This window comes from Equus asinus, chromosome X (assembly GCF_041296235.1).
Source record: "Equus asinus isolate D_3611 breed Donkey chromosome X, EquAss-T2T_v2, whole genome shotgun sequence".
Classification (NCBI taxonomy): domain Eukaryota; kingdom Metazoa; phylum Chordata; class Mammalia; order Perissodactyla; family Equidae; genus Equus; species Equus asinus.
The window spans coordinates 11,700,530-11,725,309 of record NC_091820.1 but is presented as its reverse complement, the minus strand read 5'-3'; the positions used below and the strand labels follow the sequence as shown (position 1 = coordinate 11,725,309).

General features: G+C 41.0%; 1 protein-coding gene across 6 annotated transcripts in view; it reads left to right on the top strand.

Moving 5' to 3' along the window:
• Positions 1 to 24,780, top strand: part of PIR (pirin) — a 91,275-nt gene that overhangs the window by 811 nt on the left and 65,684 nt on the right. For 4 of the 6 annotated variants that reach the window (XM_070501913.1, XM_070501910.1, XM_070501914.1 and 1 more), the window contains exons 2-3: positions 928 to 1,058; positions 6,962 to 7,054. In XM_070501913.1, coding sequence (XP_070358014.1) covers positions 963 to 1,058; positions 6,962 to 7,054 — 189 coding nt within the window. In that variant the 5' untranslated portion in view covers positions 928 to 962. The remainder of the gene's footprint in view (positions 1 to 927; positions 1,059 to 6,961; positions 7,055 to 24,780) is intronic. The other 2 variants (XM_070501912.1, XM_070501915.1) reach the window with 1 other exon arrangement.

Genomic DNA, 24,780 nt, shown 5'->3' with positions numbered 1-24,780 from the left:
ACACAGCTGATATGTGGTGAGACTGGGATGCAAACCCAGGCTGTCAGGCTCCAGAGTCTATGCTTCTTGCTAAAGCATTTCTCTTGGTTTGAGGAGGAATCTATGAAGGAACGGATTATATTTAGCTTGAAGAAAAGCTTTGGGGACTGGGGGTACTGTCTGCAAGCATCTGAAGTGGGAAAGGGATTGGTTATACTTGTTCCATGACATCCCATTGAATAAAACTTAGGCTCACGAGGAGGAAACCCTTTGCAGTAATAAACCCGGGGTATAGATTGTCCTGAAATAATGGGGTGCATTGTCAAGGGCGCCTGCTCCATGAATTCCCTGTGCTCTCGAAGACTTCATGAGAAAGCTCAAAGATTTCTTGCCACTAAAATTGGCCCACAACTTCAGGGATAAATGGGTCTTAGAATTGGTTGACCATCAAAGATCCCTTTTAATGCCAGGATCTTCAGCATGTTCTGGTGAGAGTCGCAGACCTCTTGGTTTTTGTCCATGTTCCCAGTGTCGCCACATAAATCTCTGCTGTCAGCCTCACCGGTAGCACCTACCTCATGGGGCAGCGTGGGGTTGGGGGAAGGCTGAGGGATTTCAATGAGGTAAAACAGATAAAGTGCTCATTAGAGGTTCTTAGTAAGTGCCCAACAGAGCTGTTACTAGACCTTGGAAAAGATGGCTGCAGGATCACTTGAGAGAGCAATTGTAAATAATCACTAGGCCTGGGAATCTAGAAAGTACCCATATACATTCACCATCATCATTATTGTTTTATATCACCAAACGCAGTAAGCAATCAATAAGTTGTGGCTGTTAATATTTTGGGCAGGTCTGAATTTAATATCCTTTATCTTGTAGTCCTTAGATGGGCCCTCCTTTAAGAGTTCTCTCTTTGTTGTCCCTCCTTTTGCCCTCCATCCTCTGCAGCTCAGCAGCAGAGCACTTTCTTTTTAGCCTTCAACATGGCGTCCTCCAAGAAGGTTACCCTCTCAGTGCTCAGCCGGGAGCAGTCGGAAGGGGTTGGAGCGCGTGTCCGCAGAAGCATTGGCAGACCCGAGGTACTCTGGTTGGGTGGCTGTTTCATGCTTTTTTGCAGAAGGGACTGATGGGACACTGAGGATAAACTTGGGAAGAGAGGGCCTGGGATGATCATGAGCTGCCCTGTGGGGCCATACTCGAAACTTAGCAGTTGGGGTCCCCCTTGGACCAGGACCAGGCCCAGCCCAGGGCGGGTTTTTATAAAGTGGATTCAGAGGTCCTGGGGGGAAGGTGTGCCTGAAGTATCTCTGCCCCTCTCTGCACACCCACGTCCTATCCTGGGTTCATCTGCCAGCCTCAGCGTGCACATCACCAAACCATGCGCACAGGTCACAGCACTAGGAGTAACTCTGCGTCCCCATTCCAGATTCCCAGGAGAGAGAATCTGATTGGCTCAGCTTGGGTCAGGTCTCTACCCTTGGCCAGTCAGCCATTACCGGGGATTTTGGTTCATAGAGAGACTGCTGAGACCCAACTCAGTGGACTTTTTGTGGTGATGAGGGAAGGCGGGGGCATCTCTCAGAGAAGGCTCTTGTAGTCACGTAAATGTCTTTCAACATTAGAGAGAAGTTTTATTTGAAAACTACGGGAGTCATGGGACTTGCAGAAAAGGAAATCTTACATTCCCAGAAAGGTGTCTAATGGTGGTTATCGTCCAAGTAATACAGCACCCAGCACCATACCAGATTCCAAAAAAATAATTTTTTTATTGAGGTATGATTGACATATAACATTACATTAGTTTCAGGTGTACAACATGACGATTCAATATTTGTATCTGTTGGGAAACAATCAGCACAATAAGTCTCGTTAACGTCCATTGCCATACATAGTTACAGAATTTTTTTTGTGTGATGAGAACTAAGATTTACTCTCTTAGCAGCTTTCAAATATGCAATACAGTATTGTTAACTATAGTCACAATACTGTGCATTACATCTCCAGGACTTATTTAGTAACTGGAAGTTTGTACCTTTTCAGCACTGTCACCCATTTTGCTCACCCCCAGTTCCCCTGCCTCTGGTAACCACCAATCTGTTCTCTGTATCTACGAGCTTGTGTGTGTGTGTGTGGGTGTGTGTTTAGACTCTACATGTAAGTGAAATCATACTATATTTGTCTTTCTCTGTCTGACCTATTTCACTTAGCATAACGCCCTCAAGGTCCATCCATGTTGTTGCAAATGGCAAGATTTCATTCCTATTTATGGCTGAATAATATTCCATTGTGTATATATATATATACACCACACTTTCTTTATCCATTCATCCATCGATGGACACTTAGGGTGTTTCTGTGTCTTGGCTATCGTAAATAATGCTGCAGTGAACATGGGGTGCAAATAGCTCTTCAAGTTAGTGTTTTCATTTTCTTTTTTTTTTTTAAAGGGAAAGATGTGGTGCTGCTCTTTTTTTTTTTCTTTTTAAAGATTGGCACCTGAGCTACCATCTGTTGCCAGTCTTCTTTTTATTTTCTTCTCCCCAAAGCCCCCCAGTACATAGTTTTATGCTCTAGTTGCAGGTCCTTCTGGCTCTGCTGTGTGGGATGCCGCCTCAGCATGGCCTGATGATCGGTGCCATGTCCGCACCCAGGATCTGAACCAGCGAAACTGTGGGCCGCCCAAGCCTCCACTCAGCCATGGGGTGGCCTCTGTGTTTTCATTTTCATTGGACAAATACCCAGAAATGGGATTGCTGGATCACATGGTAGTTCTATTTTTAATTTTTTTTTATTGAGGTCACATTGGTTTATAACATTATATAAATTTTACGTATGCATCATTATATTTTGACTTGTGTTCTATTTTTAATTTGTCAGGAACTGCTGTACTGTTTTCCATAGTAGCTGCACCAATTTACATTCCCATCAACAGTGCATGAGGGTTCCCTTTTCCCCACATCCTTGCCAACACCTGTTGTTTCTTGTCTTTTTGAGAATGGCCTTTCTACCAGGTGTGAGGTGCTAACTTATTGTGGTTTTGATTTGCATTTCCCTGAAGATTAGTGATGTTGAGCATCTTCCAAAAAATATTTTTGAATAAATGAAGAAGTATATTAGGGAAATGTATTCTTTTTGAAAAGTGAGGCTGGTTTGTTCCTCTTCTTAAAATCTGCTCTGATATTCTCATAATCTTTCCGCCATTAGCTTTCTATTCACTTGTGAATGTCTTTTGAGGTCCATCAAACATTGTTTTCCAAAGGGACACGTGCAAACAGCATTATTCTAGGGACTAAATGCACAGTGGATGTTGGGGGGGGGTGCAGATGGATGTTGTATCATCTTCTACTAGGCCACATCACTAAGAGAACAATTGTAAGGAATTCGGACACCCATCAGTAAACACATTATTTTATGTTGAGGATAGCTAATACTTTAATTACTCCATCTGTCAGGAACACATCTGCTGAGGGTTTCTTAATTTTTTTGTCTTGTGAACCTCTTTGGCAATCTGATGAAACCTATCAGTTCCTCCTCAGAATAATATTTTTTAAATACATAAAATACATAGGATTACAAAGGAAAGCTTTTATATTGAAATATGGTTAACAAAATATTACAAAGCAAATTTGTAGCCTAGTAATTTTACAATAAGTCCCGAGACTTGGTGGCAGTTCTCATAACTACCTAATTTCCAAGCTGTGAGGAGCACAGTGTACCCACAATAATGGTAATGTGGTATGAAGACAGCTTTAATTTCTGTTGGTGACAGAGCCACAGGTCCTGGTAATTTACTGTGGTTCTTGAACTACATTTCTAATTGAAGGAATTGTTCGGTTTCATTCTGGAGATGGACAGTGGAGACTTGCACACGAATGTGAATGTCCTTAATGCCACTGAACTGTATACTTAGAATTGTTTAAAATGGTAAATTTTGTGTTATGTGTATTTTACTACCAAAAAAAATCCAGAAGAAAAAAATTTCCAGTTAGAGGTTAGTGAAAATAAAGAAGTAATTTTTTTTCCCATCCAAGTTTACAACTCCTCTGAATTCTATCCATGGTGCCCAGTTAAGAATCCCTGGCTGAAAACCTGTGCTTTAAAGACCCCCACATTCTCCTAATTCAGAGGGTCTCCCATGTCCTGGGTCTGCCTCTATCCTAAGGAAAAGAAAATGGACAGGAATCAGTCCCATGCCATCGCCCTGGTTTAATCACTATTAAGACAGAGGCTGTTTCCTTTTGTGTGCATGTAGTTGTATATTTTACATCATGGGGATTATACAGAATAAACAATATTGTGTCCTTAGTTTTTCATTTAACGTGGTAGCATATAACTTCCCCTGTTGTTATAAATTCTTCATAAACATCATTTAAATGGCTATGACATATCTCAGTGTGTGGGCATACCATTATTCTCTTAGTCATGACTCCACTTTTGATCATTTAGATTGTTACCATATTTTTTAGCACTCCACACACTACCAACTTTTCAGAAAGGTAGACCCCTAACCCTCGAATCAGCAGAGAAGGAAAGCACCAATCTATATTTAAGGCCCTTACTTTTCAAACTTTTTGCACCAAGGCTTTGTCTCTGAAGAAACATCTCACCAACCTTGAAGCCCAAGCTGTTCTAGCATAGAGTTTACAACAGTGTTTAGTATTAGTGGCTATAAGTGACCTGTTCCCTATGACTGTATATGTGGAGGAATAGGAATTTACAATGCTCTCACTGAGCCTTTTGGTGATAAATGATAGAGAAGAGATGGAGTGGGGCTGGCTTATACCTTTCATTACAATTATATGTGATCTTGGCCAGCCAGGCTGCAATTTGAATGATTACATAGCTTGCTGTTAACGTGTAGTTCATCTGAGCTCCCAACAGAAGGGAAACCCACTACTCATCTGCATTTGCCTCTATGCCCTACTCCCACTTCCACAAGATACTCCTTGGTGGGATGTGGTTTTCTTTGGACCACTCATATCTCTTTATTTTTTTATTATGAAGAATTTCAAACATAGAAAACTAGAGAAAATAGTATAATGAATCTCCATGTCCCCAACATCCACAATGATCAATTCATAGGCAATCTTGTTTCCTCTATATCCCCATCCATTTCTCCCCTCAAAGTATTTTGAAGTGAATCATTTCATTTTATTTATAAATATTTCAGTTTGGGTCTCTAAAAGATAAGAACTTTTAAAAAATATTACAATCCCATTATCACACTTAAAAATAATGTGTAGAACCTACAGTGCCTCAGGCGCTGGGCCAGGTGCTCTGCATTCATTGTTTCCAGTCCTTCAGGGTGTGTGTTATCCTGTGAGAAGAAAAAATATATAATAAGGTATGAGAATTTTCAGTCTCTCCTCCCAACCCCAGTTCCATTCCTGGGCTTTCACTGAGCTGAAATGGAGTTATGAGTGACAGAATAAAGTTGAAGAGATTCCAGATCTGATTTTCACTGAAAAGGGCGGAGAGTTACTGGTGGAAGAGAAGAGAGTAACTTCAGAAGGTCAGAGGAGAGAAGGAGAAAAGGAAAGAGCTGTCTCCAGGTGGTTCGAGGAGATTTGAAGAGTTAGAGGGAGAGAAGAGCGAAATACTGGAGACAGATATATATTGGAGAGGAATAAGGGGGATTTTAAACATATCTTTAAGTTGAAGCCCCCTTTGGCATTTTTGAGAGAAGTCAATAAATACTTTGTTTTTCAGTTACTTTTTCGTATTGGACTGGGTGAAACACTGAACTGGGATAGGCCACAAAGTGGCCCAGCTTTACCTGGGTCACAGTCCACATTTTAAAGTGAAGAGGCTGAGACTTGGTTAGGTGAAAGAACTTGAAGTAGCTTCTTGAATTTGTGTGTGTGTGCATGTGTGTGTGTATTTTTTTTCCCGTAGAAAGTGAAAATAAGAGAGTCAAAACCAGAGACAGAGGCAAAGAGAGGGTTTGGTTCTTTTGTTTCTAGCAATATGACAGAGTCCATACCCTGAAATAAACAAATAAATAACTTAAAAAATTAATTGGCTGAGCTGACAGGAAGTTAGAAAAATTCTGAGAGTCCAAAAATGGTGAGAAAGAAAAAAGAAATAGAAAATCTGAATAGTTTCATAGCCATTAGGGTATTGAATAAGTATTTTAAAAATTTATCACAAAGACAACAGGTCCAGATGATTTCACAGACAAATTTACCAAGTATTTAAAGTACGGATAATTCCAGTAATGCACAAATTCTCCAGGAGATGCAGCTTGTCGTAAATCACTTTATGAAGCGGATGTCATGCCAGAGCGATCTTTCTAAATCTAATCATCTCAACCTTTGATTAAAACCCATCACCTTTACGATAAAATCCAAACTCCTTTGAGATTTGTCCGCTCTCCTCAGCCCCTGTCGCGTCATAATCCGTGTGCATCTTTTGCCCTGGTAGAGTAGTCTCCTCGCGGTTCTTCAAGCTTGCCACGCTGTCTCCCTGCTCTTTTACTTGGAATATGCTTCCTTCTCCTCCACCTCCTTTATTAACTCCTCCATGTACTTCAAGACCCAGCTCACGTGACACTTCTCTGGGAGAACCTGCCCTGGTCCCAGCCCACTCGTATGTGTTAAGTTGTCTTCCCCCAGAGCATTTATCAGCACAGTGCAATCATTGATTTCCGTGTCCCCCACGAGGATAGGATACGGACTGTATCTTGTTTGCACTTGACTATTTAGATCTTAGATGATCATGAAATGCTTGTCCACTTGTTGCATGTCTTGTAAAATGTCAACTGTTTAGCTTAATCAATGAATCTGTGTGTGCATGTGTGTATGTGTGTGCACAAATCTATGTAGAAGTAAGGAGTTCTTTCCTATAAGCAATTTTTATTGCAAAAAGTTGCTCATTAGCTATGTGTTTTCAGTGAGCTTTGCTAGAGCTGTTCATGAATGTAGCCCCTAGAAGTGTGTCTTAAAAGGCTTGTCTAATCTGCTAAATTCTGTTTTTATTTCAGTTAAAAAATCTGGATCCATTTTTACTGTTTGATGAATTTAAAGGTGGCAGACCAGGTGGATTTCCTGATCACCCACATCGAGGTTTTGAAACAGTAAGTAAAATAATTTGACTGCAAAAGAGTGTCTTTTACAACTTGCCTCTGTTCTTAGATGTAGTAATCACTTCTAATGGGAAATTCAAATTTAGAATCAATGAATAATAGGGAAAAATTAATTTATAAGTTCCCAGGTAGACTGGCTGTTACAGAATTGTAATATCTGTTTTACATGAAGTATACTAAAATTGAAATATTTACTGTTTTTAATATTCTTTGAATTTATCTCACTGTAGACATTGCTATTTGAGCAGTTAATAAATAGCAAGAATTGGTTTCTTAAAATATTTATATAATTAAAATAATCTGTTGGAGTTAGAAGAAACAGTTTAAAATGTGATCTAAATAATTTTATATAGAAAACTTGCTTCTCTTCAAGAATATTCAGAAATGTTTAACTCATGTAATATAATAATTTAAACCCCAAAACACAGTCCAAGAACATTATGAGTATTTAAACTCAGTTCTAAGGAATTATAGAATCAAGAGGCCGAAATATAACATGGTCTAAAAATTAGGATTTTAAGGACATACATATACCTTTAGAAATTTAACTATAAAATTTAGAGGTTCTGCTGGACACTTATCTTCAGTTTTAGTTAGTTACAGAAATAAAAATGTGCAGTATAGTATTGTGGCCCTTTCCGAGGTTCCCACTCTCCACACATACATACATTCTGGGAAGAAACAGGGACAGTTACTTCCTAGTTACAAAGGTTGGCCATCTGCTCCGTGAGAAAAACCCGTCTTCTTGGAAAACAGACCAGGGCTTGTTAAAGGTGTAGTGTGTTTGTCATGCCAATCATTGAAAGAGTAAATATTTATTGAAGGCCGGCGACATGCAGGTGTTGGTGTCGGGCGATCTTTTGTATGTTAGGGTTTGTGTGTTGGGAAGTATGGGCAGAAGGCAGAGGGAGGGAGGCTAATGAAGAATGAGCTGTGACCCCTGCGCACCTCCAGTACGCAGTCTAGTTAAGGAGGTGAAAGATGGACAGGTAAAGAGTTAACCACTGCAGTGTAAAGGTAGCATAAACCAAGAAGCTTCTGGAAACAGTATGAAGGATCAAGGTAGTTGGACCAGTCTCCCTTCCTCATTTAGCCATCTGCCTTCCCATTCTCTTCTCTGCTAACACTTTGGGGGCATTGTGCCTTGCTTCAGCAATAATGGAACCACTCCTTTCACCTTTCTCTACCCGTGCTGGATTCTGACCCGGTTCCCAAAACATGTCTCCCCACTGTGCTCTTCTGCTTCTGGTATCAGGACATTCTCGCCACTCCATCCCACAGCTTCAGTTATCATTTTACTAAGCCGTCAAGGTCTTTTCAGATATCACGATCTCCATCAAGTTTTCCAGACAGTCCCAAGAGGATGCACTTTCTCCTTCGTTTGGTCCCCATAGCATTCTATTTTTACCAGTCTCATGCACGTTACACCTTTATGGTGGCATTGATCATATTGTGTCTCGCATCAGAGTTAGGCGTTGCCACAACCCCCACTCCCATGGCCGAGAGGACTGTGAATTGTGTCAGCTGAGAGAATCCCGCACGTCGCCATGTTCTCCAGGTGGAGGTACTCCATAAGTGCTGGCTGAATTTAATTGGATAGTAAAAAGAGGTCGGTTTTCCTGAAGGCAATTAATATATTAAATAAAATAAGTGATGAAACACATTGCTTTCCCTTCCATCATGGAAAGGCAATTTAATTTCCTTTATAAACTATAATTTATAAATTGTAAGGTACTCAACTTTACTCTGTGAAGGAGTTCAGCTGTAGAATATTGGTATTTGGCTCTTTGAAGTAAGAATTTTCCTTAAAACTATAGTTATAATTACAGTCAATCCCCGTTATTTGTGGATTCTGTATTTGTGGATTCACCTACTCACTAAAATTTCATTTTTAGCCCCAATTCATTACTTGTGGTGCTTGCGCCATCGTTCATGGGCATGTGCAGAGCAGCCCACCGTGCACATTCCCAGCTTAGGATGAACAAGGCCGCGCTCTGCCTTCTTGTTCCAGCTGTCCTGCTGTAAACAACTGTCCTTCTTGAGGTCTATTTAGTGCCACATTTTTCGCATTTTTGTGCTTTTTGTGGGTGATGTCACTGTTAAAAATGGCCCCCAAGCATAGTGCTGGAGTGCTGTCTGGTGTTCCTCAGTGCAAGGCTGTGAGGTGCCTCCTGGAGAAAATACGCATCAGATAAGCCTCCTTCAGGCGTCCTTACAGTGCTGCTGGCCGAGAGTTCACTGTTAATAAATCAATAATATATGTTAAATAAGGTGTCTTTAAACAGCAACAAACATAAGACAAGGTTATGTATCGATAGGTTGATGAAAATGTTGTGACCAGAAGCTCACAAGGACCCAAGGCTGTATTTCCCCAGGAACAATGCTTCAATATTTGCTAATTGAGTGACACGGCAACTTTCTAGAACAGAACTGCTGCAGATAACTAGAATCGATTGTAGCAGTTTTCCCCAGGAGTGTAGGTCAGCCAAGGACTCGGCTCGCTTAATAGTGTGAACTTTACAAGTCTGCAATTTAAAACCGGGTCCACTTTTAGGCTCTCATGACCTCCTTTCTGGAGCGTTTTCTACAGGCTTGTTGTAAGTTTTAAAAATGCTAATTAGTATAGAGAACAAAGTTAGAATCACCTATGTTATCGTACCATCCAGAAATTGGTACTGTTATTGTTTTGATATATTTTCTTCCAGTGCTTTTTTTCTGGTATTATGATGCATGTGTTTTGTGCCTTTTTTTTTTTTTACTTAACATTATATGGTTAGCATTTTCTAGATATTCTTCAAAAAACTAATCTTTCATGGCTTCATTAAGCATCTGCCATGAAGGTTCTACCAACTGACATTACCACAGCAATGTATGAGGGTGCCTGTTTTCCCTCAGCGTCACCAACACAATGTATTTACCCAACTTTTCTTTATCTTTGCCATTTGGGCAAGTGAAAAATAACGTCTCAGCGTAGTTTTAATTTTCATTTCTCTTATCTGAATGAAGTTGATTATCTTTTCTTTTTCTTTTCTTTTTTTTTTTGGTGAGGAAGATTCACTCTGAACTATCATCTGTTGCCAATCTTCCTCTCTTTTTTGCTTGAGGAAGACTGTTGCTGAGCCAACGTCTGTGCCAGTCTTCCTGTTTTTTTTTTTTTTTTTACTTGAGGAAAATTAGCCCTGAGCTAACGTCTGTGCCAGTCTTCCTCTGTTTTGTATGTGGGACGCCACCACTGCATGGCTGATGAGTGATGTAGGTCTGCACCCAGGATCCCAACTAGTGAACCTGGGCTGCCAAAGCAGAATGTGCTGGACTTTAACAGCTATGCCACGGGGCCGGCCTCCATCTTTTCATTTTTAAACACTTGTTCACCATGCATATTTATATTCTTGGCCTATTTTTTTTCGTTGGGTTACTGGTACTATTCTTACTGTTTTATAGAAGCTCTCTCTATATGAAGGAAATCAGGCCCTTTTCAGTGGTAGCAGTTGCAGTAGTGTTAAGAGGGGTTAGGCTTGTTTTGCATGCTCCCGAAGGTAAACCTTTGGATACAAAGCATAGATACAAAGCAACAGAAGGAAGGACTTCTAACAATTCATTATGCAAGGATAGAATAGGCTCCCTGGATCAAAGTGATTTCCTGACTCCTGGAGAAATGCAAGCATGCACTGAATGTTCGCTTGATGGGTGTGTTATCGGGATCAGTGGTCCCCAAAGTAGGCTGTGTGTGTGAGACGAGTCAGTGCTGTGCAGGAATCAAATACTAGAGCTCCCATTCTTTAAAATAAAATTGAAATTATGCTGTACTAGCACATGAATATAAATATACATATTTTGAGTGCATGCTTGCATTTTTTAAACTGATAGTGACACGTGATCAAAGAAATACGGAGAATATTATCCTACAAAATTCTTATTGCCTCAAGGGTGAGCTGCGAGCCAGCAGTGGTATCACCTGGAGCCTGGGGCTCTGCCTCTGATGGACAGAGTCAGAGTCTGCATTTCAGCAACATCCTCAGGTGATTGGTATGTGCATAAAAATTTGAGAAGTGCCTGTCTAGATGACCTTCCAAACTGGAAATACTATAATTCTATGAGATAAGAGTGAGAACCTGATTTTACTGAGTTAATTGCTGATTATTCTTCGGTTTGGCTAGCTATATATTTTCTGTTAAAAATTTGCCTGAAAATTGAGGAAGAAGGAATGCCCTAGAGAAGGAGGCACAGCTGGTGGTCACAAGACAAAGGGGAAAATGCACTCGGTATTTCCTGCCGGGAGTTTGGACTCTGGGAAGCATTGTTTTCAAAAGGCCTGAGTGGTAAAGCGTGGAATAATTTTGCAGTTACCTATTTCTGGTCAGGCCTGATATCTTGATTTGTTTAGGGCAGCTATAAATGATCAGAAACAAAGAACAATGTGGAAAATCCATGCCCTGCCAAAGTTTCGCTCACAAAAGTTCACATACTTTTGATGAACCCTTCACGCACCCTGAGAAGAGACATATTTTGTGCCTTTCAAAATCGTCCTTTAACTGATAGCCTCGGGACTTCCGAGGTTTTAGCGCTGAAAGTCCCTGTTCTGGGACCCACCCCTCAGTCCTGCGGAAACCAACATGGCTCATCCCTCCTGCTGAATTGAATTCAAGAACTGTTAGGAGTAAACCATCGCGCCTGCTTTGCAGGGAAGTTTTAGGATGGTCTTGTCAGTTATGTTGTTAGTTGGCCTTAGAAATGCTTTTCATGGTTTTTCCCTACATGCCTCAGCGTTCTTTGATTTTGTTCAGAACGAGCCCACCCTGTTTCCCAGGGCGTGCCCATCAGAAAAGCCACACTCATATTTACTGGTTGGCAGCCAGCAGCGTTCGCATGCAGTGCCTGAACAATATCCTGGAGAGGAAGGGGAGGGTCCTGGTGACTCACACCTGGAACTTACAGCTGGACTCAAACCTCCCGGCTCCCCTCCCGGCTCCCACACAACCTGCTTTTCCCAGCTTGCTGTGCACTTTCAAAACCAAACCATACTGTTGTTGAATCAAGGCTGGAAAAAAAAGAAGAGCTTGATTAAATTCAAAATCTATTTTGCAAAGGAAACTAATACTCTAAGAAAACTAGGAAAGAAGGATACTTTCTCAGCATTGTAAAGACTGTCTACTGCTCAGCTAACATCCTATGTCATATCTAACACTGAGATATTAGACATACTCCTGTTAACTGGAGAAAAAAGACAAGAATATCTACCAGCACCATTATGATTTAATGTGGTTCTGGAAGCTTTGAAGCTATTAATGAGAGTTATAGCTATTGGAAAGGAGGAGGAAAACCTATTTGTAGGTAATACGCGAATGAAAAAAAACCTCCCAGTGGCCACATCCAGCTTTGGGTAGTGATGTGATCAGAGGAGGACTGAGGGCACAGGGCAAGCACGTGGATTTTAGCTTATACAGTTATTTGGAATGATTCGGGGGGTGAGGCTAACAGATTATAGGAAGGAAGCTTAAGCAACCCTCACCTCCAAGACACCGCTCGGCACCATCGTGCTGAGAATATCAACAAAAACTTCTTAGTTTGTAAATGGCTGGATATAAAATAACTATGCAAAAATCACCTACATAAAAACAATAACCAGGGGCCGGCCCCATGGCCGAGTGGTTAAGTTCACGTGCTCTGCTTCAGCGGCCCATGGTTTTGCCAGTTCGGATCCTGGGCACAGACATGGCAGTGCTCATCAGGCCATGTTGAGGCGGCGTCCCACATGCCACAACTAGAAGGACCTGCAACTAAGATATACAACTATGTACTGGGGGGATTTGGGGAGATAAAGCAGAAAGAAAAAAAAAGATTGGCAACAGTCGTTAGCTCAGGTGCCAATCTTTAAAGAAAAAACCAAAAAACCCCAATAACCAGATATAATGGGAGAAACATCCCATCCCTAATAGCAGTAAGAACTCCAGTAAAATTCCAGAAGAAAAAGTTATTCCCCTTTAACCCAGTAATCCTACTTCTAGGAATCCAGTAATTTCCTGGAAAAAAACCCAAAGTAAGAACACAGGTTTATTATACGAATGTTTATTCCAGTGCAATTTTAAAAAGTTGAAAACAAAGGAACAAAGTACGTATCCAAAATAATAAGGGAATGGTTATATATTTGGAAATTATAGAAGGAAATTAATATGTATCTGGAAGATGGAATGTTATGCAGTGTTTTTTATAAATGCAAATATGATTCCAGAAAATTTTCATTACCCTAAAAAGAAAGCCTGTACCCATTAGCAGGCACTCCCCATTCCTACTTCCCCCAGCCTCTGACAACCACACTTTCTGTCTCTATGGATCTGCTTCTTCTGAACATTTCATATAAAAAGAGTCATATGATATGTGGTCTTCTGTGTTTGGCTTCTGTCACTTAGCACCGTGTTTTCAAGGTTCATCCATGTTGTAGGATGTATTGGTACCTCGTTCCTTTTTATGGCTGAGTAATAGTCCATTGAGTAAACCACGTTCTGTTTATCCACTCATCTGCTGATGGACACTTGGGTTGTTTCCACTTACACCTTGATTCTCTGGTTGCCTAGATGATCTCTGAAAGGACACCCAAGAAACCGGAAATGGGTCTCCCAGGGAGGGTTCCTCAGTGATGAGGGAGGGTGGGAAAGAGTTAACTTTCACGCTAACCCTCTTTTTCTCTTTGTACCTTTAGAATTGTGAACTATGTATATTGATTAATTATTTAAAATATTGATATTTTCAAAATTCCCTCTTCACACCCCATATTTGAAGATAAACAGTGTTCTAGTTGGCGAAGCTCCCAATGCTCACTTGCTCTCCAGAAGTCTTGCTGAGGGCTTTGACTTGGGTCTGCCCCCTCCACATGAAATCAGCCTGGTCTGTGTTCTGTTCCAGTCAACCAGATAAGCTAATAATATATGCCAGCACTAATGGGGAGGATGACCTAGGGGCAGCTCCCTCTAAGAAATATCTGTGTACCATTGGAGGTTCCCGCGAAATTTAAAAGAGTGCTTCAATTTAAAAGCATAACTTTCTCCTCTTCAACATGTTTCCTGGCTGAAAGGAAGTTAAAATTGTGTGTGTGTGTGTGTACACGCATGAGTTTAGAAGTGGGGATAGAGGACGTATAGTTTGCAAGAAGGTTGGAAAATGATTAAGGAAGAATGAAAGAGGTCCGGTTGAAGAAGCTTCACATTCTGAGGGAGAAGCTAGCACTCATAACAGAAAGTCTGGCAGGGTTTCTTGGAAAATCTGGCCATTAAGTTAGAAATGACTTTCTGGACAGTGTGGGAAAAGATAGAGGGCTGAGTCTGGGGATATAGTAGAAATGGTGAGTAGCTTAGTCAGACTTAATAACTGGATGTGTAGGGGTGGGCTCTAAAGCTGTAGGTTGGGCCATTATTGGGGAAAGCCTTCAAGGCGGAACTCAGTCCCTGGTGATGAATGAATGGCCAGTATTTTATATCCTGAAACTCTCAATTTAAGTCAATCATGTTAAATTAGAACCATCTTTATCTGAAAGTCCAGCTTTTAGACTTTGTATATCAGTATTTCTCAACTGGGGGTAATTTTGCCCACACGGGATCTTGTGGCAATTTCTGGAGACATTTCTGGTTATCCCAACTGGGGCTGCTACTGCCATCTAGTGAGTAGAGGCCAGGAATGCTGCTGAGCAGCCTACAGTGCACAGGACAGCGGCACAGCAAAGAATTAAACCCTAGTCTGTGTTAACAAGCATAGGTCACGTGAGGGAAACTAGCAGTTTCACTGAAATATTCTTCAAAAGTAGGCCAAATGAATTCTCCACAACGTGCCCCATCTGCCCCACTCCCACCCTCTTACGGTCGTAAACAGAAACCATTCATGTCTGAGAGACTCCATTCCTAGAGTTCTTAAGTAGACAAATTGAGGGGGGTGGGTAATGAAGTCCTTAAACCAGTCATTAAACATTCTTTTATGTCACACATAAAATAATGCTTTTTAAGTTAAGACTAAAAATAAGTCCACAATAAATTAACATAGATCATTACATGATAAAAAGCTTCTTGCAAACCTTCCACACTGTTAGCAAAACTGCTTCAGGGTTATCTGTCAATAGACTTTTTTTTTTTTTTGGTGAGGAAGATTGTCCCTGAGCTAACATCTGTGCCGATCTTCCTCTGTTTTGTATGTGGGATGACACCACAGCATGGCATGAAGAGCAGTGTGTAGGTCTGCGCCTGGGATCCCAACCCATGAACCCTGGGCCACTGAAGCAGAGTGTGCAAACTTAACCACTACACCACCGAGCTGGCCCCTCAATAGACTTTTAAATGCAGTGCCTGACCATATGGGATTAAACCCAAGGAAATTTGCCAGACAATAATATTAGCTACCAGCTTTATGGGAAGCTTCCCGTGCCACCCTGAAAAGTAGGATTTGTTAGCCCCTCATTTTACAGATGAAGAAACAGGCTTAGGGAAGTGGTGACTTGTCAAGCTCACACAGCCCATACAGGGCAGGATTCGACGGGCCCATCTGATCCCAGGCCCACACTTGTCCACTCGTCTATGCTACCACTCCTTCTGGAACAGAGTTCCCTTTCTATACAAGTGATGATGTCTCAATACATTGACATGTTCAGATGATTAAAAGATTTTTAATGCCCTTAGAAATGAGATTGCACGGGTGACACAGATCCTAAAACTGTGCACAGTTCTTATTCCCTCTGCTACCCACTCACCGTGGGACCTGATGCTTTCATGGTTCAGGGATCCAAGTTTTCCTACCTGTAAGCACAAAGTAGTACTCTCACTTCTCCTGAACTTCTGGTATAATGATGAAATGGATTAGGTTGGTTGACTGTCTGGATATTTAAGGACAATCATTTAGCTTCATGCAGCCACAGGGAGACCATCTATGATCTAGTAATGACATGATAAGTAACAAAATCTTGTTTTAGTTGCTCATGACCTCTTATTACAACCTAAAAATTCTTTTTCTCCTTCTATATACCTTTTTGCCCTACCCGCCCGACCTTTTCCCCAATATTTCAATCTTTAAGGACCAGCTGGGGGGGCTGCTTTCTCCATGAATTACTCCTCCATGCTTCCAGATCCTTCCTCATCAGAATTAATCTTCTGTTTCCACCGGGACTAATTGTCCATCTCTTGAGCTTTCACTCCTCTTGGCTGCATGTTTTGGTAGTTGATCCCTTGCTAGAGTGGCAGCTCCCTGAGGTGGGGAAGGAGTGATCATTGTGTTCCTCTGGGGTGATTTCTAACTTTCTGTTTATGACATTTTTGTGATGACATTTTCCCTTGTGCAGGCTGAAATCGAAGAATGAAAGAGAGAGATTAAAAATTACTTGCAAATTTAAAATTTCCTAAATAAAGACAAAAAATTGGCATCCCTGTGTCAGGCTCCCTTATTAGAAAACATTTTATTGCTTCTTGAAGTCCAGAATCCTGAGGACTGTGGCCCAATAACATCAAATACAATGAATGCATTCACTAAAAGTTTGAGAAATTAAATCCTTATGATGAATTGAATCAGGGAATAATAATAATAATGCACCCATCAAAAGGTGTCAGCTGCTTAATTAAATTTAATGTTATTATAATGGAATTTTAACAAAATAATAAAATGAGGTAAATCGACATGATTCCCTTAAATCTCTCTCTGTAAGAGCCCTGTGAGCCCCAAACCTGCCTAGGACCATGTCTGCAAAGGAGCGTTTTCAGGCACTTCATTCTTAGATGTCTGCCCTGACAGCTTATAGCTGGAGACTGCTGAGCAGAAAAACTTCCCTGTACACCACAACATAGCTCGGCCCTTGATGACTAGACGGCGGCCTGCCACAGGGACACACAGTCTTTAAGCAGAGACAGTGTGCATGTGCTAGAATATATACAGTTATCAGAGGATCTGTTAACAAGACGTATTCCTGGTTTGGTGAGGACTAGTTTTAGAAAAACAGTGAGCACACATCATTAAGAACAGCAGAGGGCACTCTGAAGCAACAATACTTCTAACTACTTACATTTCACCCTCTGGGTGCAGACACAACACTTTTGTATGTGGGACGTTTGGGTCATCATTGAAGTTGGCAAACCATTCCCTTAAGGCCTCGTCAACATAATATGGGAGCTAAAACAATGGACGCGGACACCTTGACCACAGTTTTACATGATGTAGGTGGTATCAATTAAGAAGCTGGCCTGATGATTACATGGGGATCCAGGGGTAGTTTGTCTGAAGAGATTCCCCAAAAGGTTGAATCCTGACTGGGGTTCGAAGAGGAAGGGCATTCCTGACCCTGGGGTTCTAGAAGCAGCTGGAAGGTTCTGAGGGAGTCTTCAATTCAGCTTGTCTGAGTAGCTAGATTTGAGAATATGACCATCATAGAACCTTGATGTGTGTATCAGAAATTTTACTCAGAGTGAAAGGAAAATTAGTAGATTTGGGAGACTTTTGAAAATGGGGGCAACGGAAAAATATATAAGGAAAATTGCTTATAAGTTGGTTGTTCTTTTCTCTGTAGTTAGATGCCATTTGGTAGAACTCTTCAACATCCACACCAAAGGAAGATCCCGTGATCACCCCATCTCAGGATTCTGTGGCTGCCTGTCCTTCCATCAGCCTTTTCTCCAGTTCACCCAGGAACCATAAGGCCTATTCCGAGCTTTCTGTGCAATAGTACAAGGACCCTGTCTTTGCCAGAGATAGCCAGTTTGCCTAAAGCCCTCTCAGCTGGCAGTCCTGGCTGCTCTTGCAACTCCCGTCAGATCTCTCCTCAAAGGCAAGCACTTTGCTCACGACACGTACATTCTTGCCAAGACACTGTCAGCTTTTGTGCAGCAACATGGGAGGGTGAAGATAGTTTTATTCTCAGAGACAGAAAATGCTAATTTAAGTCCTTGCTCTGCTGTTATTAACAGTGTAACACACTAAGCCACACTGTTGTCATCGATAGCATGTAGATAATAATATATTCCCAGGATCAGATGCTTTTTATACGCCAAAATGCTATGCAAATGCAAGATGCTGCTATTCATTCATTCATTCAACAGATCTTTAGTGCCACCTAGACACTATTCTAGATGAGCAAAAAAAAAAGTCCCTGCTTTCATGGAGGTTACATTCTCTTAGGGAAGACAGATAATAAAGGAATAACGAAATAATTACATAAAATGTATCTCATAGTAGAAAAGCTAGGAAGTAAAAAAATATCCCATAGTAAAAAAGCTAGGAAGAAGAAACAAATCAGGGTGGGAGGATAAAGAACAGATTGATCAGTTAGATGGGCCGGTTGGGGATGGCCTCTCTTAGGCAGTGACGTTTGAACAGAGGCCTGAATGAAGTGAGGAAGTGAACCATGAGAATATCGGGGGACTACATTCCAGGAAGCACGAGGGAGCACCTGAGGGAGGATCTAGGGCGGGATCTCTGCCCGCGGAAGTGTGGCAGACATGCTGATTCTAGAACTTACCAAACACTTCTTATGTGCCAGGCGTTTTGCACATATTACCTCATTTAGTCGTCACCGTGCTCTGTGAGCTCACCTCCTAGGTCCATGCTGTACGTGAAGAAACTGAGCCTCCAAGAAGTTAAAGGACATCACCCCACATCTCACACCTGGTCAGTGGCAAACCTGAGACTCCAACCAGGGCCCCAAAGCCAGAGTGGTTCTCCGAGACAGGGCCACGCCAGCAGGGGGCGGTGTGGCGGGAGTCCCTGAAACATTGGTGCCTCTGCAGGATTGTGGCAGGAAATGTCGAGGAAGGGCCCAGTAGAGCTTTAAAATATTTGGATTTGCCCGTTGGTTGAATACCTAAACCGTATTGGTTATCTTTCCCGTTTGGTTATCTTTCCACCTTTTGGCACTTGTGAAGGTGTGTATGTGGGGTCGAGATTGGATGAGCCAGTTTAGTGGGGGTGATTTTCCAGGTTTCTCAGTGATTGCTCAAGTCACTAAAACATTTTTGTCAAGTAACTTGGGTCCTTAACTGTATGGATTCAAACGTTATGTTTCTATCCTTGAAGACCAGTTAGCAGCTTCTATTATGCAATATGTCCCTTGCCGGCCTCTCTCATCAGCCATGACCTCAACTCCTGTTTTTGTTTTGTTTTTCTCTTTTTCCTACTCAGCTACCAATAGGAAAAAAGCCATCCATTTAGGGCAAATGGAAATTAGAAGAAAACATAAGGGTTTTTTTCCTATAATATAAACATTTTGCTTTAATGAGGAAGTCTTGCATCTATAAGAATGAATGAGGTCATCACACTCTTCCTTCTAAATACCAGCCAGAAGGAAACAACAAACTATATTCTGTCTTATGCTATAATTCTTCAGAATTAATTTATAGCTCCTTGTGGTACGTCTTTCGTAAATTTCACAATGCGGGTGACACTTTTCTTTTATTATTATTGTGGGCTGTGTCCGTCTCCTCCCAAACACAAATACACGAGGAAATCAAAACTGACAAGGAAGCAAAAGTATTTAGTAAAGACCCAAGGAAAGTTTAGGACTAGAAGGAGGAAAGGACAAAGCAGGACCAGGAAGCATGTCAAGTCTTTAAGAAAACACCTGTTTCAGATTACAGATTTCTCACTTAGTTAGGTACACACAACTCTTGAGCTTAAACATAACACCCACAATTCCCTGAACCGCCCACGGCAGTTCTCCAGGTGTTTGCGATTATGTAATGTCCCCAAAATCATCTGGATTGTGTCAACTCTCAGAAGTACAGCTTGAGTCTAAAAAAAATCCGTCTGCAAGCATTAATTTATACTTAAGATCTCAGTGTAGCATTTTCAGCACTTAGCAAAAATAAATAACAGATAAATAAAAGGTCAATAGTTTCCTTGGTTCCTGATTTTTTCCCCAAAGGCTAAAAGTATGGTTTTTGCTTTAAGTAATAAAAGGCAGGCGTTATGGACTCAGTAAAGCTTCATTTACCAGATTTTTTAGTTATTTAGAATGGGAGAAATGATGTTTACTTTTATATTACCAGAGAAAAAAGGACATCCACACTGCAAAAGTGGAGGAAAAGGGGAGATAACTGTCTTCTTAATCCTTTCGAAAAAGTGTTGGAATTGCTCTCTAAAGTAAAATTTGCAAAAAAATAAAAATAAAAAACCCTTTCCTAGTGTCCACGTAAATTTTCATTTTTAAATGAGTCACGCTCACCGCAATTTACTTTTTAAAGTTGCCTGACATAGTTTTTTAGATGATTAACAACTTGAAAGCCCTTAGGCTTGGATAGTTGAAAAACATTTGGGGATGGAAAAGAATATGATCTGAAAGAGGCTCCTGTGAGAACCCAAAGACGAGCTTCAGCCCAAACAGATTGAAAACTGCCGTTATTATGCAGTTATTTTAATTAAAAATGCATGCGTCACAGGAAAAGGAAAGCAATTCTAGACGCTGATCCTTATAGTTTGGCTGTTAGTTTGAAATTTGGAAGCTTTTTATTTGTCCCCTTAAATTTGTAAGCTTTTTATAGGGTCCCAAGTACTTAATTCCTATTCTGGCATGAGTGCCCTCCATAGTAATTCCAGGTCTTTTCCACCTACTAATATATTAAAGTTGGGGCTAACTGTGTTGTCCTCACACATAACACGGATTTTCTTCTGATTCTTGGTGTCTTCCTTATGTCTCACTGCCTTCCTATCCAGCCCAGTTCACCTGAACAGGGGACAAATATTCACCAGCTTCTATGCAGAATAAAGCACATCACTTATTTTCATTCACTGATTAGTGGCAGCATCTTTATATTTTTCCAAAATAAAAAATTGTTTCCATTGTGAAAAAGTAAACTACTCATTCCAGAAAACGCAAACCAACAGAAAAGTGGAAAGAAGATATCAAAACGCACCTGCACTTCCACCATCTGGAGATGACCACTGTTCACGTTTTGGTGTATGTCTGTCCAGGCACCTCCATGCATACCCGAACATGACTGCATACAATTTTATTTAAATGAATTCATGTAAATGAATCATTGCATTTGATCTGTTTAAATAAAATTTCTGTTCTGTAGCCTTTTTTTGATTAAATAATATTTCATTTTTCTGTGTCAGTAAATAAAGATGTATATTACTTTTTAACAGTTGTATAGTATTCCCTTGTCTAGCTATACCATAATTTAGCTAAGTTACCCTATTAATGCATCATCCAGATTATTCCTGTCTTTTTGCTATTGTAATAAGCATTTCAAAAGTAGATTTGTGCAGACATTTTGTATTTTTGTTGTCTCCTTAGACTTAAATCGTGGAAGTGTATTTTTTGCATTTAAATCCTTAATCCGTCTGGAACACGTTTCTGTATCTAGTGAGGACTTACTGTCTCTTCTTATATGGTCAGCAGATTGTTCTAACACCATTTATTGGAAAATGCATTCTTGCCCCACTGCTTTGAAATCGCTGTCATCATGTATTAATTTCCCATACAATTGGAGCTTTTCTAGTCCCATGCCAATGTTGCACTGTTGCCATTACTATAACAAGTTCCCAGGTGGGGATTTTAGACTTAAAACCTATGTATTAGTTAGTGTTCTCCAGAGAAACAGAACTAATAGGATATATATAGATATACATAAGAGGAGATTTATTGTAGGAATTGGCTCACGAGATTATGGAGACTGAGAAGTCTCAGGAGCTGCCATCTGCAAGCTGGAGACCCAGGAAAGCCAGTAGTATACAGTCATGCGTCGTATAACGATGGGGACACATTCTGAGAAATGTGGCATTAGGCGATTTTGTCATTGTGTGAACATCATAGAGTGTACTTACACAAACCTAGATGCTATAGCCTACTACACACCTAGGCTTTATGGTACTAATCTTATGGGACCACCATCATGTATGTATTGTTGACCAAAACGTCATTATACGACACATGACTGTAATTCAGTGTGAGGCCCCAGGACTGAGGACCAGGGGGGCTGCTGGTGAAAGTCGTGGAGTCCAAAGGCCCGAGAACCGGGAGCTCTGATGTCTGAGGGCAGGAGAAGATGGATGTCCCAGCTCAAGCAGAGAGAGTGAATTTGCCTTTCCTTTGTCTTTTTGTTCTGTTCAGGCCCTCAACGGATTGGATGATGCCCACCCTCATTGGTGAGGGCCGTCTTCTTTAGTCAGTCTGCAGCTTCAAATGCTAATCCTTCCAGAAACACTTTCACAGACCCGCCCAGGAATACCATTTTGCCAGCTATCTGAGTATCCCTTAGCCCAGTCAAGTTGACATAAAATTAGCCATCACAACCTAGAACCTCCAATTTCTGTAGCTGTCTGGCTGTCACCTGCTGGGGTAAAGGTTGTTGCCCAGGCCATGCTGTACACAGTATACCTCAATGACATTGTTCTGCAGGAAGAAACATGGAGAGTCTTCAAGTCAGCCAGCCCTGATTTGCACTGTAGTAAGTGTTCTATAAATATTTGGATTCAAGAACTGGCACCAAATAAAGTTAGCTCAAGAAGAGATGGGTTTATTACAAGACTACTATGTAAGATTTCAACAGCATGACAGTAGCAGGTCTTTCATTGCCCTTAGTTTGGGGTATGAGGAGGCATGATAAATCATGGCCTGTTTTCCTAGCCTGAATTCTGAACCAATGGAGAAGATAAAAGTAAGAAAGGTGGCAGACAGAAATATACCTTTATTTCTGATAAAGCTGATATTAGAGAATATGGCTTACATCTGCAGGCGGCTGGGCTTCCGAATATTGTACCTGAAACTTAAGCACATCTTATTTGGATCTCACTGGTTGTGCTGGACCCCTGCAGGCCACCGCCATGGGGGCGGGGCCCTCTCACAGAGGCAAAGAGCAGAAGGGAACAGTTGCTTTCTGTGGACAGGCTGATTCCCAGAGAGGAAGGGGTTCAGCTGTGCAAGTGCAGTTTCTTCTTTCAAGTCCACCAATCAGATTAAGTTGTCCTCTCCCCACTATGGAAGGCTGGGCGAGGTATAGCAAGAGGTGAGGAGAGCTCATGTCAATGGAGTACCCTCCGTGGGGAAGGATATATCAAAAAGGGCAGCGGAGGGTTTTCCTAACTCCGTGTGGAACATCGTGCCCTGGTTTAATCAGCTGCAGCTGATGGAGCAGGAGTCACGTGATATAGGTCAGGACATGGCTGTGGGAGGACACGGTCATGGCTAAATCTAGTATAGCACTGTGATTGGTTTTATTTCTTGGCCCCTTCTCATCTCTCTAGGCTTATCTCTTGCCATTCCCATTGCTTGAATGAGCCATGCTTCTCTCTCACTTCTCAGTCTTCACTTATGCCTGGAATACACTTCTGGGCCACCTTCACCACCATCTTTTTTTGTCTAGCTTATTCCCATCCCTCCTTTAGCTCTCACCTACACTGAGAAGCTTTACCTTATGTACAAGTGTGAATTAAATACCTTCCTGTTCTCCTCACAGTACCTTATACTCACCCAACGGGACACTGATTCCTTATTTTATTCCTGATTACTCTGTCTTCCACATGAGAATGTAAGCTTCATGAAGGCAATCACTGTATCTGTCTTCTCCATTGGAAGACCTCAATGACTATTTGTTCAATGAATTCATAAATGAATGCTGTTGGTGAACTTGCCTTCTTAATTTTTTATTTTAAAATTCTTTTGTCGTAGGTTTTATATCTGTGAATTGATCATATTTTGGCTGTTTCTAAATATACAAAGGTATAGGAAAAATGGTCAAAAACCCACTGCCACTTATGATTTATAAAACAACTTTTTGAATTTTCATATGAAAAAGATCAGTTAGGTCTACATTTTATATCTTAGGATAAAGCAAAAGCACAGACTACAAAAGCGATCTGGCCTAGACATACATAATGGGTTCTGGTATGGAGGAGGAAGTAATTTTATTTGTGTAAAACAGCAATATCTGATGTGTATGCTGAGAACTTCATAAATATTTTCTCTTCTCTCACCTCTTGGTTAAATTTTTTTGTTATTCTTTCTTGTTTAAATATAATGATATTTTGACTCTGTTTCTTTTTGTGATTTTAGAGAGTTGTGGTTTGTAAGTAAGAAGCATTTTTTAAAGAACTGATTTGAATTGTTATTTAGTTGAATGGATCTTTGAGTGAAAATTAGATCTGGCTTACATAATTACAAGAGATGCTTGGATTTTAATTGCAGACTGCATTTTCTCATTCACTCATTTAATGGTGATTAAATAGAATTTTGAAGTAAAATTTCCAAGATTAAAAAGGATAAACACATTAAGCTGTAAAGAAAACATTGGGAGAGCTAGAATATGAAAACTTCATCCGGTAACGTAAAGGTTCGAAATTGTTACTTGTAGGCCTGAGGCATGGTTACAGATAAACATGGTTTTGCACACGCCTTTCAGATCTGCTTAGGCTAGTTGATATTTCTTGTTGGAATTACAGATGAATTTCATAAATGTGTACAAAATGAACAAAATGGATGGTCAAATCTAAAGAGTTATATAGAGAGAGCCCATACCTTGATGCATACACAAGATTTTTTTTTTTTTGAGGAAGCTTAGCCCTGAGCTAACTACTGCCAGTCCTCCTCTTTTTTGCTGAGGAAGCCTGGCCCTGAGCTAACATCCATGCCCATCTTCCTCTACTTTATACGTGGGATGCCTACCACAGCATGGCGTGCAAAGTGGTGCCATGTCCGCACCCGGGGTCCGAACCGGCGAACCCCGGGCCGCCGAGAAGCGGAACGTGCGAACTTAACCACTGCA